Raw genomic sequence first — 18,150 nt, 5'->3', positions numbered from 1 at the left:
ACATTTGTAATCCAGCGTATATCTGTATTTTTTTGGTACCAGGGATCGAACTCATGACCTTGAACTTGCCAGGCAGGTTCAGTGCCACTGAGCTAAATTCCTAAGCTTTGTATTTTCCCCCCTCTACACAATTTAATTTCTTGAGATTCTGGCATTTTAACCTAAAACAAGATTTTATTTCTGGATCTTTTTGCTAACAAAGGATCTGCTAATTCTAGTAATCATGATCATAGTTCTTTTGGAATGAGACAGTCTGAGAATTCTTATTTAAACTTTAGCATTTTTTTGTGTGTGTATGTACATGGGTGTAATACTGGAGATTCACATTTGTAGGTAGTTGCACGTTGGTGTTACTCTTGGTTTAAAGCACATAGGTTTTTTTTCTACCTCTGATCTGTTTTTAGTAAAACAATAAAGAATAGCTCACATTATATTTGTCCATTAGAAACTTAAGAAGCAATATAAGTCTAAAATTTGATCCTTTTTTTTTAAAGCTTAAATAATCATAACCAAACTCAGGATGAAGATGGCTTTACCTTATCCTAACAGTATAGATTATTTGGGTATATTTAATATAAATAAGTCAAATTCTATACTGATGGGCATAAATTTGGCTGCAACATGCAAGTGGATGGTTTTACTGGGAAATTATTTTCTGAAAACTTTGATAAATAAAGCTCAAATGAAATATAAATCTATATATACAGGTGTGTGTTGGTTCACAAACTTGATTCTTTACACAATTTTGGTTGTAAACTGAGTCAGACAAGAAATGAATCAAATTCAGCAGTCGGATTCAATGTTGGCTTTAGGGGAAATCTGATTTGGTTCTTGTCCAGTTTGGTTTGTGACCAGAATTATGGAGATAATGGAGTGTGTGAAGCAATATTTATATATATATATATTCAGGGTAGCCTTTATCTATAAAGATATTATATTAGTTAACGTTTCTTCTGGCTAGGAGAGTTTTGTGCAAATCTGGCATAATGCTGTGACTGATATTACAAAGTTTTATAGAATGCCAAGTGTTGAATCAGTATACAAATTGTATAACTGGTTCCTTCATAGGAAAACATTTCCCCAAATTTGCGCACACACCCACACCTGACTTAGCATACTGTTCTATAAAAGCCATGACAAAGAGCAGCTCAGTTGTTTCCCAGTCACCGTGAGCTCAGACATACACTACTTTGTTTTGCCCTCAGTAAGCAATGTTCAGGCAAAACGATTCAGTTTACAAAGGCTGCAGCTCAAATCTCTGAAGCAAGACGGTTGCTCGTGTGAGTATAAAGCAGCTTGAAAACATGGGCCTCCGTGCACAACTTTCAGTTGTTTCACTAAGATCAGAAAAAGAAATGCAGTTCTTAAAAAATGCAGTTCTTAAAAAAAAAAAAAAAGAAACACAGTTCTACTTTTGACCTTCCTTCCCTAAGAATGCTCAGAAAAATTAGAAGAATTTTCCTCCAAAGGAAACAACAATCACAACTGCCAAGATATTTTCACCTTTGAACCCTCAGAAATCTGCAGATTATTCATATCGGGCAGTGAGGTGTCAAAGCTGGCCATTCTGGTGTTGAAGGAATGGGGGTCGGCGGGGGCGGAGTCACAGACCGTGGTGAGCAGTTCCATGGGATTGGCCTCCTCAGAGGGGGAGAGGGTCATGATCTGTTTAAAAAGCAAAGGAGATAAAACAATATGAAGTTCCCAGTCTTTAAAAGTTCTACTGTTCTTTACATAGGAGCACACGCTGTTATCCCCTAGTTTTTGGATGGTAAATGTTAATTTCCTAATTTGCATACGTTACCCTATTGGACATTCGACATAGAAGCTGTCAATCTAATATTAATCTAGTGTCACAGCACAACCCTCTAAAATACCAATACTGTATAAATGTCTGTCCTATTTCCTAACACTTTAGCTACCTGAGGAAATTTTTATAAAAATTCCAGCATCACACAAATTAAGAGTATTTGGGAAAAACCTAGGTCCCCACAGATTACATAGTGATCAGGAATTGTCTCCATCTGCCACCTACAGAAAAGATGCCACCAGAAAAGAGAAATTAGACACCCCTGAGAGTTGAGATTTTAGCCCAACAGCTGTAGTAAGTTCTTTACCTGGAACTAGGAACAAAACTCCTGCATTCATTCTCAAAAAAAAGTCTCCCTTGCTCCAATGAGAGAGTTCCTACTCACTAGGTCCGAGTGCTCCAGGATCTGGCTGGCTGTGAGGTCCTCCTCCTCAGATGATTCATCGGAATCCTCATGGTTCATTTTATTCAGGCTGGGAGGACTTCCTGAGAGCTGGCGCTCCTCCAGGATCTGCATGTCACACTTGTCCAGGCTGTCCAACGAACGTCTGCGCACTCCCCAGTTGAAATTGTCCATGCTCTCGCCCTGAAATCACACCACCAGCTGGGTTTTTATGCCCACATCCTCCTGCACTCGCACCTCTAATTAGTCACAGCTTAGAAACCAATGTGGTCATCACCAACTTCCAAGCCCTCATGAGCTTGGGTGTAAAAACTATAGTTTACCTGATGTGAAAAGTAACAAATCAGCCTATTTTTATGTAAATATACATTAAGTCGCAGAAGTGATTATACTTTTTCTTGGGCATGTTGGATATATTTTTTAAAATTGATTTTGGCAAACTTCAGAAATGATGTGCATTTAAAAAAATCTGTAAGGAAGAGACTATTAATATTAAAACAACTTCAGAAGAGGTATGGGCTCCCTTCCCCCGCCAGCCCATTTAGTGCATTTTTCCAAGGGAGAAACAAGTAGGAGCTAGGCTTGCAGCACATTCCAGAACCCCTTGGCTATTAAGTAGAGGAGCATTAGGTAAACATTCCAGCCCATTCTGCCACAGCAGTTTTCACAGATAAAACGCAGAGTTAAAGACTGTCAGGGAGCTGGACAAAGTTTGATGAATCATGCACTATGCAGAGGCCAGAGCAGCAATGGCTTAATTTTTGCTTTAGGCTCATCTTTAAACAATTGTTCCATCCTGGAAAACAATTTCTTGCCTCAGTACTAAACATGACTGCTGACTTGTACACTGTGATTTTGTGAGAAGTGGCCTAGGAGGCCCATAAGTATTAAAGAAAGCTTTCATTATATCTTCGACGTTCTCTATAAACCATCAGATATTAAATAAGTTTATTTGACTAATTTTTTTTCCTAGAAATGAATTTGGATTTTGTTTTTCTGTTTCTTAAGCTACGAATAGAGGAAGAGAGGTATTGCTAGCCTCCTGATAAGCAAATTCTAATCTAAACAAAAAGTTAATGGAATAAAATTTAACACCGAATCCTTCCATTTTTAGAAATTTTAAGCACTGCCTAATGGTTCACTCTGATGACAGCTCAGTGAACAGCATAATGAGATATAAATTACTGTTAATCTTGGGAGTGTGTTTATTCATTTCTTCCTGGCTTAAGAGTCTGTTGTTTCTGACTCCTAACGACACAAGCTTTCCATTCTCATCAACCTCTTATAGTAGATGCTTGATACATTATTCCAAATATACAGAAATTATACAGTGATCATATAGTGATTGCCCTAAAGCCACTTAGATAAGTTTTTCATATTCTGTACTGCTTCCCCTGTATCTGCACAGGCTGAATAACCCTACTCTGAAATCCAAAATGGTGCAAAGTCCAAAAATGCCATCATGATGCCCCACAGTGGACCATGCCCTTATCTGACATTATGTGATGGGTTACCAAAAAAACATAGGACCACTAAAAACTGTATAAAATCCCCTTTAGGCTGTGTGTATTAGGTGTATATACAACATAAATGAATTCTGTTTAGACTTAGCTTCCATCCCCAAGAGATCTCACTGTGTATATGCAAATATTCTAAAATCTGAAGAAAATATGAATCAGAATTCAAAATCTGGTCAAAATCAGAATTCAAAATCAGAAGTCAAGCATTTTGGACAAGGAATATTCAAGCTGTTTTTGTTTGATTTGTGTCTGCAGTAATAATTTCTTTTTTTTTTAGCATGGTGGAAGAGACTAACTGGAATGCTGGGATTTTAAAATAACTATTGCAAAGGAAAAGATGTGCAAGAGCAAGAGGTCTTGGAAGAAGAATGCAGTGTGTAAAGAAAGGAAAAAGATGAAAAGCGATACTATACCAACAAAAAAGTGAAAACTATTGGAATACAGAATTCCCAAAGCTGACTTTCTTGTACCAAATGAATGGATACGTTGGGAGAACTAAATTTCATTTAGAAAATTTTTTTTGCAGTGCTAGGGATCAAACCCAAGGCCTTGCATTGCTAGGCAACCACTCTGCCGCTGAGCTACAACCCAAGCCCTGGGTTGTAGCAACACAGACATCTGGAGTATGAAATGCTGCCCCGGGCAAGATGGCTGGGACCATGGATTTGCTGGCAGGTCTGCTGAAGACTAGAATCTAACAGGCAGGTAGCGGTCCTCACAGGAATAAGATCTGTCTTGTCAGAGGAGTGACAGCTTCGTTAGAACAAAGATGTTGAAATTGTGTTTGTGAGGTAGCCGAGGGGTTGAGATAAAGCCCTGTTGCAGTTTAGTCCCAGTAAACGTCCATGGTGATGGAGGCTGCAGGTGTACTTCTGAAACAGAGTGTGTGCTTAGGACCTATGAGGCCCTGGGTTTAATCTTCCCTCTGGGGGCAGGAGTAGCTAGCTAGCCGTGGTGATCAAAAGTCAACCTGCCTTTCCCAGCACAGCACAGGGTTACCTGCAGTGGAGCTACACATGCTCCATCCTGCCTCTCCCTCTCCCTCAAATGTCAGATCTGCATTTCATGTTACACACCGAGTTAAAACAGTTTACTGGTGATGCCAGGTTATGTGTGAGAAAATGGAGAAGATGGAAAACTTTTCTGGATGAAAAATGTTCACACACAGGTTTCAACAACCTTAAATATACCACTCAGGATTTATAGTAGAAGAGTATTAACTATATTCTAGAAATATTGGAAGTAACATTCACTGAAATAATTTTTTATATCAAGCATTAAAAAAGAATAAAAATGCTAACTAGTATCATTTTTATGAGAATTATTATGGAAGGGACCAAGTATGCCACAGTCTAATATGTTCCCCTAAATGAACTACTGAGTGAGTCTGACATGACACACACATAGTGATCTTAGCAGGGATAATCCTGGTTTGTGCCAGTTGTCCAGATGTTGCACCCTCTTGCATTTTTGAGAGCCCAGGTTTGGATGAAAACTGATGTTTTCATAAAGACAGAGCTCCAAATCTTGGGAAATTTTTTTTTTTTTTTGCGCTGGAAAGGTATATGATATATCATCAGCTGCGGACTGATTGCACTTTTTTCTTGTGCTGAGACCTGAACCCTGGGCCTTGTGTACCTGCTTTACCCCTCAGCCACACTCCTAGCTTGATTTCACTTTTAATAGGAAAACAAAGAGTTCAATTGTGCACTTGCCTAACCAGACATTTTAGGGAATCCACTGATCAAATTTGATGACTCATTTTTCTCTTGAGATGTAATATGTATTTTTCATACTAGAACATAAAAGTTTTTTTTAAATTCATGTATTTGTTTTACAAAATAGTTTCATACTAAGCAGCCAGGAAAAATACTTCTGACATGACACACACTTAAATAGATATATACACACAAATAAGCATACGTTTGCTGGAAGGGAGGAAAAAAAAGCAATTATGTTGTTATAAATTTGCAATGATGCAAAACATCTACTAGCGTCTCTGAATTAAAGATAATATCATCTTACCTGAAGCTCCTGGGTAGCAGATTGAATGGATAGAAAAACAAATAAAAGGTCTATTTAAAATGATTAAAGATACTCAAGTGCATTTGTCTTAATTTTAACACAATAGCAACTAATAATGCTAACAATATAAACAATGTATACTTTAGTAGACACAGTTTTTTAAAAAAGTTAAATATGTTCTAACCCCAAAGGGAACAATCACATCTCTTCAGATATTTCTCACCTCTTCAGGTGGATGGTGCAGCTGAGGTAACAGATCATAAGCATAATTTCTAACGTGGCTTTCACTTCAGTGACAACTTTGGCCTGACACATTTTATTGCAATGCTTAAATAATCATCTGTGAGAAAACTGTTCAATGCCACAAGAAAAATAGAGGTCATCAACTAGGAAAAAAAGGGGGATGTCACCTGATTTCGTTCACAAAGCTAAAAGTGTTTGTGATCATAATGTGTTTATTGTGGATATGCAGTTAACAGCAAAGACACAGCCTTTTAAGATTCTAAAAAGGTCAAGGGCAGAAACTCTTATACAGATAGTATCAACAAATCCCAAGTTGAGTGAAAAGGAACAGAAGTATGAACAGCCTGACTTTTTTTTTTTTTTTAAACTGGAGTGTTTTCTCCCCTTGCTTGAAAACTGTGTTTTCAAGCCGTAAAATGTACTTAACTTTCTCTGAAGAGGATATACGAACGTTATTTACTAATGACAGCTACGTCCAGGGGCTGACACTGAGAATGTTGAGTGCCTCCCCACAGATTATCTTATTTAACCCACATGGCAATTGTATGGGCGGGTATCATGATGCCTGCTGACCCCACGAGTAGCAGAAGCCAAGAGGACCTGCCATTCCAGCTGGAGGTGCTTACGGCTAGGTCACTGGCAGAGATGAAATTCAGTTGGGATTGATAGATGCAGGCCCAAACACTTCGATGCTATGTAGTGATCAGTAAGCATGTTAGAATCCTTTTTATAATTTTACTTGGAAGAAGCAAAACATTCTTAAATGGCTTATTCATTTTTGAGACAGGATCTCATTATATTGCCCAGGCTGGTCTCTAATTCCTGGGCTCAACTGATCCATCTGCCTCAGGCTGCAGGTGGCGAGGGTTAGAGACCTATGCCACCTATGCCACCGCACTCGGCTTGCAGATGACTTCTTTTATTTGGATAAAATGCACTCTCTTACTTCCTTGAATGTCTCATAAAATCTTACTCATAAAATATAAAATCATCTCTGGGATATTTTAGTTAGGACAAAAGAGAGATGACTGAAAGGCAGGTATATCATTCATTATTTATTATGACAAACATCAGTACCTCAGTGGAGAGGTTGGCACCTCCAATTTTTTCGTCTTCTATTTTAACAGTATTTTTTTATTTTTGTGATGCTGGGGATACAACACAGGTGATAAGCACATGTCCTACCTCAGTGGTAGGACACACTGAGTCACACTCCCAACTCTTTCTTTCATTTTGATAGAAATGAAATTTGTTCTGAAATTGTTTCTGCTCCCTCTGCCACTTTTCTCTGGCTGAAGAGGAAGACGATACCTCTCTCATTCTGTCAGTTTTTCCCTTCCTTGTTTATCTCCCAGAGGAAGAGGGTGACCACGCATGAGTTCTAGCCTGACAGCAGACATGAGGTCATTTCCCAGGTTAGGGAGTTAATCTTTTGGCATGAGCGGAACACTCGGTCCTTGTTCAGAGATATTTAGAAAATAATCAAAACAATTGTACTATATTTTGTGTTTTTTTGTCACTAATTATGGTTAGCAGTAATCTCTGTAATACTTTTAATGGTCCTAGAACAATTTAAGGTGAAAATTAAGTTGGCATTTTTTTTTTTTTGAAGAATAGTCAGTGCTTTTAGCTCTTTGGCTTCCATGAGATGTAAGTGGGGTCATCAGTAATCACACCCTTTTAGGGAGGATACACAAAACATCATTTTTCTAAAGGTGTGTAGTTAAGTTAGGAGGTGCCTATCTACCACAAGACAGAGTAGGTTTTGAATTTGAGCTTCTGTTTTAACTGCAAGACTAGAAGAATGCCTTTTAAAAACAGAGTATGTTAGTTAAAAGTCAATCAACCAACGCTGAGCAACACCAGGAACCAAGCTTTGTACCAGGCAACTGTATATAAGCAAATCCCACTGAAGAGAACTGTGTTTTCATCTTCTGGTGATTAAAGACTGTCTCTCAGCTGGAACCTTAGCTACACAAGTGAGGGTAACCAAATGGGGGTTGTTCCTGCTTCCAACCCTGTTTTCAAAATCGTGATTCATTGCAGAAAGCACCTTATTACCATGACCATCATTTAAAATAAAAGAATCTGTATCTGCCTGTTGAGACTTGAATTCAGCTGCTCCAGGTGTCTGGAAGGCTGGCGACCAACCCAAGCAGAGCAAAGAATGCTCTCTCTCATGTGCTTTGTATTTCAAGTTCTAATGATTTCATCAAACACAGCACAAAAAAGCTGGAGCCTCGAGGCTCTGATCTCATGTTGTAGCAGGCAAGCTTTGGAGTAACTGATTTAGAACAACTTTGCATTTAAAATAATTAAGTGCTTAGAATATTTTGCCCAGGTGCCAGTGAACTGGCTCAGAACTGTCATGTTTCTGTGCTTTTTAAGTTCCCCCTTGGACTACACACACACACAGTCTTTGTGTGGTCATAACAACTCAGGTCTTTGCCACTTAGAAAGAACTTGGCAGCTTCTGCCCGGGGCTCAGACAGGAAGGGCGTGGCAACTTTTACCCAAGTTAGGCGGCTGTACTTTGAATAAATAGATTCAAAACAGTTCAAAACAGTTTACAGCTTGGCAATTAAAGATCTTCCTACAAACCCCTCCCTATTTAGCAGACAGAAAGGCACTATTTTGTTAGTCAAGGACAAAGTTAAGGTGATTATTTTTAAAGAACGTACTGTACCTCTCCATCCTCCAGCTCCACGTCTAGGAAATCAAAGTCCCTAAAGACTCTGAAGTGCTGCTCGCTGTTTGTGTCATCTGTGTTCTCCTGCTCCCGGGTGCCGTCCTCAGAAGACACCAAGCTCGTCTGATGCTCGAGCAGATCCAGGTCCCCGCACGATGAAAAAATCACCTGTGAACTCAGAGAGTCCTCTCCTGAGAACTGGGCTGTGTGCAGTTGTTTGTGCTACAAGAAACAGTAACTGGCTCTTCATAGCACTGTGTTTCCAGTACACACCTAATTCCTTCGGTGGGTATTTTTAGAATGTTCTTTTATTATTTATGTTGGACAGGTGCCTTCGGATTAAACTCGTCGCAAAGACCTAAGTTCATGCACCAGGAAAGTGTTCAAGAGTTAAGTTACTATTTTAATGGATGAAGACGACAATACCTGAGCGTGTGTGTGAGAGAAACAACTGAACGTATGTTCACAGACAAACTGGTCCTTAAGAAAACATTCCATTCTTTCTGAGCTGACTGCAATTATAAATTGCACACTCTCACTAGAATGGCATAAGACTGACTAGCTGAACCATGCCCCTAATTTCCATACACATAAATCCCTACCGTGTTGCTTTAAACAAATCAAAGCATTTCATCTGTTAAGATCTTTATTATGTTAATGTATTGAAATTAACTTCTCGGCTGGACGAGTGGCAAATGCCTATAATCCCAGCACTCAGGAGGCTGTGGCAGTACGACTGTCACAAGTTTGAGGCCAGTCTAGGCTACACAGTGAGTTCAAGGCCAGTCTAGACTACAGAGGGAGACCCGGCCTCAAACAAACAAACAAACAAACAAACAAAACCTAAGTTTTTTCTTCACTGGGCATTTTAATGGAACTTTGTAGAAATAGTAATCTATCAATGAACCTAAATGCTTTGCTAGCCAATGTCTACTGAACATAGATGGACATTCAGTAAAATTAACAGTGTTCTTTACATGATCATTATAGTGTCTTAGTCTTCCTGACAAACAAACGGATCATTTATAAGAACTGAAATATGTTTCCAAAGTAAAAAAAGTCAGTGGATGACAAATGTGCTTTTTCTCGACTGTTTAAAAATAGTCATGTGATGTGCATAATACAGGCTGAACATCCCTGATGTGAAAATCTGAGATGCTCTGAAATCTAAAATTTTGCATTGTTGACATGCTTAAAATTTTGACATTTTGGAGTCTGGATTTTTGGGTCCGAGATGTTCTGGTACAGTCTATGGAGAAATTCCAAAATTCCCAAACCCCAAAATCTGAAACAGTTTGCGTACCAAGCATCTCAGCTAAGGGCTTCTCAGGCTGTGATCTCATGCAGTGTGGTCCATGACAGTTTCCCATGGGATCACAGACAGCTGTGTGACACAAGTCCAGCAGTCAGTGAGAGGGGGCATGAAAATTCTGATTTCCTGAGCTGACGGTCCTATGCCTGGTCTTACTCGTGAGGTACTGTATTTCAGGTAAATATTTCTAGCTGGCAAGGCCTCAGCACAGGGGCAGACAGTATGAGCCAGAGAAAGTGCTAACCATGATCGCAGTGAGGAATAACTCCCATGGCCTGTGCTGCACTGCAGAGGTTCAGAGACTCTTGTTTCTTGGGGGCTGGCAGCTGTCTTCCCTAAGTAACATCGCAGGCACAGCAACAAACCACTGAACAGTAACACCAAAGGAGACTTAAGATGGAGGGCACCACGGTGACTTCAAGTTTAGCTGACGGGGACCTGAGGTATGTTAGTGGGTATACATGAGCCTCTACTATTTAACTTGCTCATGAACTATGTAAATAGAAATAGTTTTAGATTTTAAAAATAAAAATCCAATTTCTCCACATGGAAATTGGTTTGCTAATTCTAATTTACTTGGTTAATTTGCTCATTTATTGTAAGTAATAAAAATGGTGTAATATAGATGAAATAAAAATACTTGGTGAAACTAGACCCTGACATTTTGTTTTGTTGCAATATGTTCATATACATGCAATTAAAATTGTATGAATTTTATAAAGGCTTCAGAAGCTTTCTTATTATTACTCTTTAATCATTTGTCCCTTCAAAAGCCTAATGATATTTTTTGCTATAACAGTGAAAATTAAAAAAAAAAACATGCCATTTATTTTGTTTTATTTTATTTGGGACAGGGTCTCGCTATGTAGCTCAGACTAACCTTTAATTCACAGCGATCCTCCTGCTTTGGCATCCTGAATGCCAGGATTACAGGCATGTGACACCATACCTGGCTTTGTAATCCTTTATTTGTGATATGAGCAAAGAGAAGAGTTTAAAATATTTACCACGGTTTTGTTAAAATACCATTATTTTTATCTTCCTGGTATATAAGTAAAATAAACACATCAGAGCCAGAAGTGTATGTAAAAATAGAATTCCATCTAAGAGGACTGGCCTCTGTGTCACGCATGGCGGTGCCGTACACTGTAAGGAAGTTTGGACATACACATAGAAGAACTAAGAAATTAAGCAACAACAACCAAACAGCATTCACAGGCAAAATGGGGCAAAGAGCCAACAAAAGACTTCCTGGTTTTTAAACTAAGTGAAATTAAAAGCCACAGTGTAGGGTAGAACAATGCAGGGATTTGGTATAGATAATGGGCATCATATGTGTCATTCACTGTAAAAATTTATGTAAAAATATATGATCAATAGCAAAAAGCAGATCAAAGGCAAAAAGATAAGATACCAAAAGAGTCCTGACGTAAGATGGGACTTACGGATGGGTTTTTGCTTAATCCTACTTCTTGGCCACACAGCGAAAGGACGTGCACCAATTTCTCTTTTGTCCTCTTCTGGAAAAGAAACACAAAGCAGGTTTTCACTGAGGGGTCCGGTGAACTGCTCTAATCCCAGATCCTTTTGTCACAGAGGGCACTTTGCTGCTTGAAATGGGGTCACTAAGAACTGAGATGTAAAATGCAAGACTTGCTATGAAAAAACAATGTGAAACATCTTACTGATAACAGTTAAATACTGTAACATACTGAAATATTTTTTACACAAACTGTCAAATAAAATGTTACTAAAATTGATTTGCCTGTTTCTTTTTACTTTTTTTTAAAAGTAATTGCTACAATATTTAAAATGAAGCTTACGTTTCTCCTAGTAATGTTTACCTAAGTTACTCTAAGGGGTGCTATGGGTGTGTGAAAATCAATCCCTAGGTCAGTGGTGGCAAACCTTTTTCAAGCTGCCACAGTGGGCATGCAGAACCCTCTCTCCTGGCACACAAGCCAACTCACCCTAGCAACCAAGCATTAGATAACATTTTCCTCTAAACTAAATCCTCAGTGTCCGGGTTTAATGGCAGAGTGGGTTTTGGGTTGCAGTTTGGGCACCTGGTCTCTAAAATGCTTGCCATCACTGCCTAGGTTCCTCAGCAGAGATTCATCACTCCCTTTGATAATCCTTTCTTGACTATTACAACTTTTAGTGTTAGCAACGTTTTTCTTACACTCAAATTAAATCTATTACAGTACACATCTGTTTTCTTCAAGTGAGAAAATTACTTGCTGCATAATGAAGGCATTCAATCATTTGTAAACCACATTAACTCTTTCCCAATTGATTCTTCCTAAAGTTAAACACATTCTTTCTGACATTCTTCATGAACCTTATTTTCCAGCCCTTTAATCATGGGGAATCTTCTCTAAACCATCCCATTTTTCATAAGATTACGGAGTCTCAGAAAGACTGGCAGTTGAAAATGAGACAATCTATAACTAGAATCTAAAAAATGTTCTTGTACTTCAGAACTGCTCATAAAGCAACCTTTCTAATCTCTTTAAAACAATCCAGCCCCTTTAATCTAATTTAGGGCTGTTCATATATGTATATGTATGTATGTGTATGTATATGTATATGAAAATACTTAAGACAGTTACACTACTGACTTCTCTGAGGTCACTAGAGAGAAAGATCTATGTTGGTATTGTTCAGACAACGGAATGCAGGAGTCTTGCGCTCTGGGTGAATGATTTGGGGAAGACAGTGCGCAATGCACGCACCATTTTTGCCCTCGATTGACGACGTGTTTTGAAATTTTGTTTTAGTTCTGTTTTCTTTTCTCTTTGAAATAAAATGGATTTGAAAACAGTAATTTTAGGGTTGTTATGTAGAAACTGTGAGGCCAATACCACTCTCTGAGATGTTCCTTCTTAACAGAACCTGTTCACGGCATCTTTCTTTGCAAGTTAAAGAAGGGACATATTGTCAAAGTCAGAGGCATGAGGACCTCCATGTAGAGAGAATGACTGTACATTTGCTCAATGGTTTCCCCAGGCCTTAGGGAATTTTACAGTGCTGAGAAGAAATCAATGTAGAGCAACATGGAACAGGCTGTATATTTTTCTTCTCTTTTCCAAAAATGTTTCCAAGAACTCAGGGAACCTTCCCTGAGACCTGCTGTTTCGGCAGGCTCTGTGCTATGTGTTCATTTCCCAAACCTTTAAGGATGAAGTGAATTCTGCTGGGCATCAAATGAAGTGTGTTTCCGTTCCCCACACTCTGCAGGAGCCTTTGTTTCCCTGCAACCGCTATGAATGTCAGAAAAAGACCTCTGTTCTGAAAACACCTGACCAAAGACCATGGCAACCTGGAGCACCAGGGTTTGCTGTGGGGTGCTGTGGGGAAAGCCTGCTGACAGTGAAGTCAAGAGAGGGGAAAAGTCGGGGGCCCTTGACTCGCTTCTCACCTGCAGCCTTTTTTCTTTCCAGAGGTGGAAAGGAGAGCGTCTAAGGATCAGTTCCTGTCATGGTGTGCTAGAATCCAGCTGTGCATGAAGCTAAGGTAGAGGGTGCTGCAGACCTGATTTCGAGGTCTCCCAAAGGCCTGTGTGGTAAAGGCTTAGCTGCGGGTCCAGGGGACTACAGGGAACCTTACGAGGCCGGGCCCAGAGGGAGGAAGTTCAGCCTCTGCAGTGAGCCCTCCAAGGGCTGCTGGGGTCCAGCCTTTCTCTTTTTCTTTGCTTCCTGCCTTCCCCAGGTGAACAGGTCTTTGGGCTTAGATACCCAAAGGGTTAATAGGGCTGCGCTTTCAAATGCCATTCGGGCTGCTCTCCTCAGAGCATAAACATTAATCATGGTTTCCAAAAGCAAGCCGAGCTACACTGCCAAATTTCTCTACAGACAGGTCAGCATAGCCCAGGTCTAGATGTGTTTAGTCTGTGGGTGGTTATGGCACATCATTGGTGCCACTGCGCTTGCTGTTCACTATTCAGGAGTCTTTAAGTGACATGTGACAGAAACTCACTGACAGTTTACCATAAATGCTAAAGGAATTTATAAAACCATCTATATTAACCAGCTTTTTGTAAGATTTTATTTAAAGAGGGAAAAAAACCAGAAAAACTTCTACCCTAATCTCACTTCAAATGCTGTATGTCTGGGATTGAATACCTGGGAATACTGGGGCCTTTTCCAGCTCACGGGAACAAGCACGTTGGAGTTGGAGCCTGACGAAGTGGAGGATGCGCTCCGGGTAACCGTCATGGCTCGGGGCTTCCCATCACGCCCAGCAGAATTCTGGAGCTCATCGTATCGCCTCCCGATGATGGGTGTCTTGAGAAAATGGAAGAGGACAGATTCTTCTGACTCTAATAGTTTTGTAGAGTATGGGACCATTCTACCCAGAAACAACCAAAAACTACTTCTGTGTTTAAAACTCAGATCAGAAAAGCTCAGCGTTACAAAGGTTACTTTTCTGATGTTCAAATATACATCCTGAATCATGCACCTCTTCAGTAGTCTCCCATATTCTTTAGCAGCAGGAAACAAATCTAATCACTTGATATTCAATATGCTTTAGAAACCACTGATAAAAATGCACAAACATGCAGATAATCAAATACTTTTTGGGTGTTTAAGATTGAAAGAATTTTTTATAATAAAAGACTAAACTTCCTTCCCCTTGCTCTAATGATCAATAATTGAGAATTATTTAAAATTATTTAAAATTTTACATGAATTCATATATTTTCAATTATTCAAATGAGTGAGGTCAGGGTCAGGTATGTGGGCAACATTTTAGAAATTTCACTTTCTGAGTTCCTCAGAGCCAGTGGGCAGTGGCTCCCCAACTTGAGCCCCAAAAGCTGTTGATGCCAGCTTGCGGGCTTCAGGTGGCAGGAACTTCCTGCTAATTCTCCAGCTCCTACGGGCCACTGTTCTGGGAGTTAGGGGTGCAGCTAACTGGCTACAGGCTTTTTTTTTAACCTTTTGTAGCAGAATACTCTTAAGAGTGAAAATAGCTCACCCCTTTAGCAATGTAAAAAAATAGTTAAATATGAACAGTACTTAAATCACTACCTTCATAGCATTTACATGTATACTAAAGATAGATATAGGTGTCACCATGGGAGCAAAGAGGTATCTCATCCTGAATACCGAATGGTAAAAGTCAGCAGTGTTGTGTCAAAAACTCTAGTCTGGGTAGAGCACTTGTGTGAAAATCTGGGTTCAATCCCCTAGTACAGAAAGCAGGGAAAAAGCCAGCTGGGATACAAGCTACTTATTAGTACCAGTGAGTTCCATATAAACATATCTGGTCTATTTCTTAGTGAATTTGTCATTCAGCAGTGTTTAGAAATAATTATCAATGATCTGCTTTGCATCAGACAGTGTACTTGGTTATAAAGATCAAGGGCAGAGCTGCTGCTTTGGGAGGGCCGTCATGAATCATGGTGCAGGAAAGTCAAGAAAGCCAAGTTATTTTACATCTTGAACTTAAATAATTAAGTACTGGCTGCTCATTTTGGCTCATGGACTAGCAGATGAATTTGACTACTTTTGATCTTTTCTTTTCAACTCCCTAGCATGGGGCCTTAGGCCTTACCTCCCTGCTTCCCCTATCCCAGGGAGGCTCCTAGTTAATCCATTTAAAAAGCACAGTGCTTGGGGAAGCCACCATATAGGTGACATCCATGTTCCTGTAAATCTTGGTCACCTGCCACTTGGTACAGCTCTGGGAGAAATGCTGTGCATGCCAAGATATGACGTGACAGTCACGAGGTGGAGAATGAGTCCCGATCACGCTTTAAGATATTTAAGATCACCCCATTTTTATCTGTATTTCTAACAAAATCATTGTTTCGTTAACAGGCTAGTTTCTGTTTCTAACTCTGCCAGTTGACAGTCCCAGTCAGTACGACACTCAGTGTATTCTTTTGTTTGTTTTGCTGGCAGAGATTGAACTCAGGGCCTTACATGTGCTAAGCAAGTGCTCTACCACTGAATTCTATCCTTGGCCCCTTAATAAATGGCTACAATAACAACCTAATTTAGGCCTTAGAAGTTTTCATTTGTAATAATTTTAAATCTTTCTTTCTCCTAGCAACTATATTTAACTTTTGCTACCATAAATTCAAGCTAACGTCCACAGAAGTTCATGCAGCTGAGTACCTCTGAAATATCGAAGTGAAAGTCCAGGGTTTTCCCAGGCAACTCCTTCGAAGCACTCGTCCACACTCGATGTATTTCTATCTTGGAGAGGTCACTGTGCTGGTAGGAAGGCAACGCGAGGCTGGCTGACCGAGAGACAACCAGCTTCAGGATATTTAAAGCTTCTCTCCAGTGGACGCTCTGCGGAAGATGAAACATTCAAGGGTTAAAAATAATTTTAGACAGTTAAAGGAACATTAACTGAAAGTTCTTATGACTGATCAGAATTCACTGACTTAAAACATGCAGGGAATTCTGTAACACACAAGAGGCAAAATGATGTAAAAAGTCCATTTCTACATAAAATGAGCTACATTTAAGGAAATAAGAGAATTAAAAAAAATACGTTTTGTCAACATTCAAAGAAACGAGATTTCAAAATTCCAAGGCAACATGTTTGCTAAGGAGCCATTTCCTGTACAAAACAGCCCTAATCTATGCTATGCTTAGATACAATCAGAATGTATCTGACATTCATTCTTTCTTATACTATCCCTGGTCAGGTTTGGGTCTTTCCACTTCTCTGGGTTTTCCTGTTTTTTTTGTCTCCGGGGCATCCTGATCTCTTTTTTTCTTACTTTTATCTTCCTCATGATCTAACACGGGAATCTTGAGAGACCCTCTTAAAATCTTCCTTTCCTCCCCAACAATTTATTCCTTTCTCTCCCTTCCCACTTGTAACTCAGCTGAACCCTCTCTGGACTTGCTTGGCCTCTTAACTGGCCTCAGGGCCAGCTCCCCCAGGATCTTTCTAGAACTCTTCACAACAGACTCCTCTGAGGGTTCCCTCTGGTGGACGGGCCAAGTTCACCTGTGAGCAAGGCCCGCAGGGTGCCTCCCCAGGCTACCGCTGGGGTTCCCCAAACCAGGCAGGGCCTCTTAGCCTCTGTGCTTTGCCTTCCTCTAGTCCCTCATCCTGGAAAGGCTTTCCTCTTGTTAGTGCTTACCAACTTCTGACTCTCCGTTTACCGTTCAGTTGGTTTTTACCACTTTTGTTTCTCTGACAACTCCCCTCTGGGCTTGCGGGGGAGGAGCTTCTCTCATAAAAATATTGAACATAGGTAGACCAAGATGCTAACTTATTTTTATTATAATAACATAAATGAAACACACTTCCTTTCCTGTTAAGTTTTGCACAAGGAAGATTGGTTTAAATACAAAATTAGCCACCATGGAACCTCAGTAGTAAGAAAAAAAAAAAAAATTAGCCACCATTCAGAGTAAGTTTTGAGCATCTGAGATGGTCCACAGGCCTCCAACAAAGTGAGCATTCCAGTACAATCAGGAAATGGGCTACATGACTGCTTAGTAGAAAGGTGTGAAATGATCTATCCCCACTGAGTTTTAAAACCAAATGCCTACCTTGAAGGCACCACCAGGTGCCTACACCAGGTAGCAACAAAAGATGCTTGGAAATCACTTTTAACAGTATGTAATTTTTATATGAAATGTGATTGGTGATGCAAAAATGGAAAGGAATGTTTAAAATTTACTGTACTTTATGCCTTTGTCCATGATTTTAACTAGAGAAGACCTAGTGTCTGCCCTTGGCTTCTGCAACTGACCAGGTACATCCCTGAGAAGACAGAGGGGAAATACAATGTGGAGAAGATGTCTACGCTGCTGAGCAGCCCTGTGCACCAAACCCCCCGTAGGCTCTGCACCCTTCCAGGGCCTGTGGCCTCCCTTCCCAGCCTCCGGCTACTGTGTCACACGACCTTCCGGGTTCTAGGAGCTTGTTATGCTTCGCTTGCTCTTTTGAGGCTTACTTTTCATGTCTTCCCTGCTGGTCACAGGGGTGGCTTTACAGACATTCTGTAGGTGCTTACAGACGTTCACCAGATACCCCGCTCAGCATGCTGCCTGGTGCAGTGTAACAAAAGCAGTGGCCTTGGAACCAGTTTGAAATACAGCTCGGCCCTTTACTGGGATTTTGGGGGCCATGTCTTGTTTTGTTTTTATTAAAATATACACAGAAACAGTG

At 40.0% G+C, this 18,150-nt stretch overlaps 2 protein-coding genes across 9 annotated transcripts in view; one reads left to right on the top strand and one right to left on the bottom strand.

Moving 5' to 3' along the window:
• Positions 1-11,762, top strand: part of Zar1l (zygote arrest 1 like) — a 79,108-nt gene extending 67,346 nt beyond the window's left edge. The window contains exon 4 of the mRNA XM_063232596.1: positions 4,011-11,762. Coding sequence (XP_063088666.1) covers positions 4,011-4,028 — 18 coding nt within the window. The 3' untranslated portion in view covers positions 4,029-11,762. The remainder of the gene's footprint in view (positions 1-4,010) is intronic.
• Positions 1-18,150, bottom strand: part of Fry (FRY microtubule binding protein) — a 418,719-nt gene that overhangs the window by 29,954 nt on the left and 370,615 nt on the right. For 7 of the 8 annotated variants that reach the window (XM_063232589.1, XM_063232590.1, XM_063232585.1 and 4 more), the window contains 6 exons: positions 16,128-16,307; positions 14,127-14,288; positions 11,448-11,522; positions 8,688-8,858; positions 2,196-2,396; positions 1,504-1,665 (listed from right to left, as the gene is read on the bottom strand). In XM_063232589.1, the coding sequence (XP_063088659.1) occupies positions 1,504-1,665; positions 2,196-2,396; positions 8,688-8,858; positions 11,448-11,522; positions 14,127-14,288; positions 16,128-16,307 (951 nt within the window). Of the gene's footprint in view, positions 1-1,503; positions 1,666-2,117; positions 2,397-8,687; positions 8,859-11,447; positions 11,523-14,126; positions 14,289-16,127; positions 16,308-18,150 lie in introns of those variants that run through there. The other variant, XM_063232591.1, reaches the window with a different exon arrangement.

The sequence above is a fragment of the Cavia porcellus genome, unplaced genomic scaffold (assembly GCF_034190915.1).
Source record: "Cavia porcellus strain 051 isolate PalLab524CR breed Dunkin Hartley unplaced genomic scaffold, mCavPor4.1 scaffold_21, whole genome shotgun sequence".
Taxonomy (NCBI): Eukaryota; Metazoa; Chordata; class Mammalia; order Rodentia; family Caviidae; genus Cavia; species Cavia porcellus.
The sequence above is the reverse complement of the archived record's forward strand: the minus strand, read 5'-3'. Positions and strand labels throughout refer to the sequence as shown.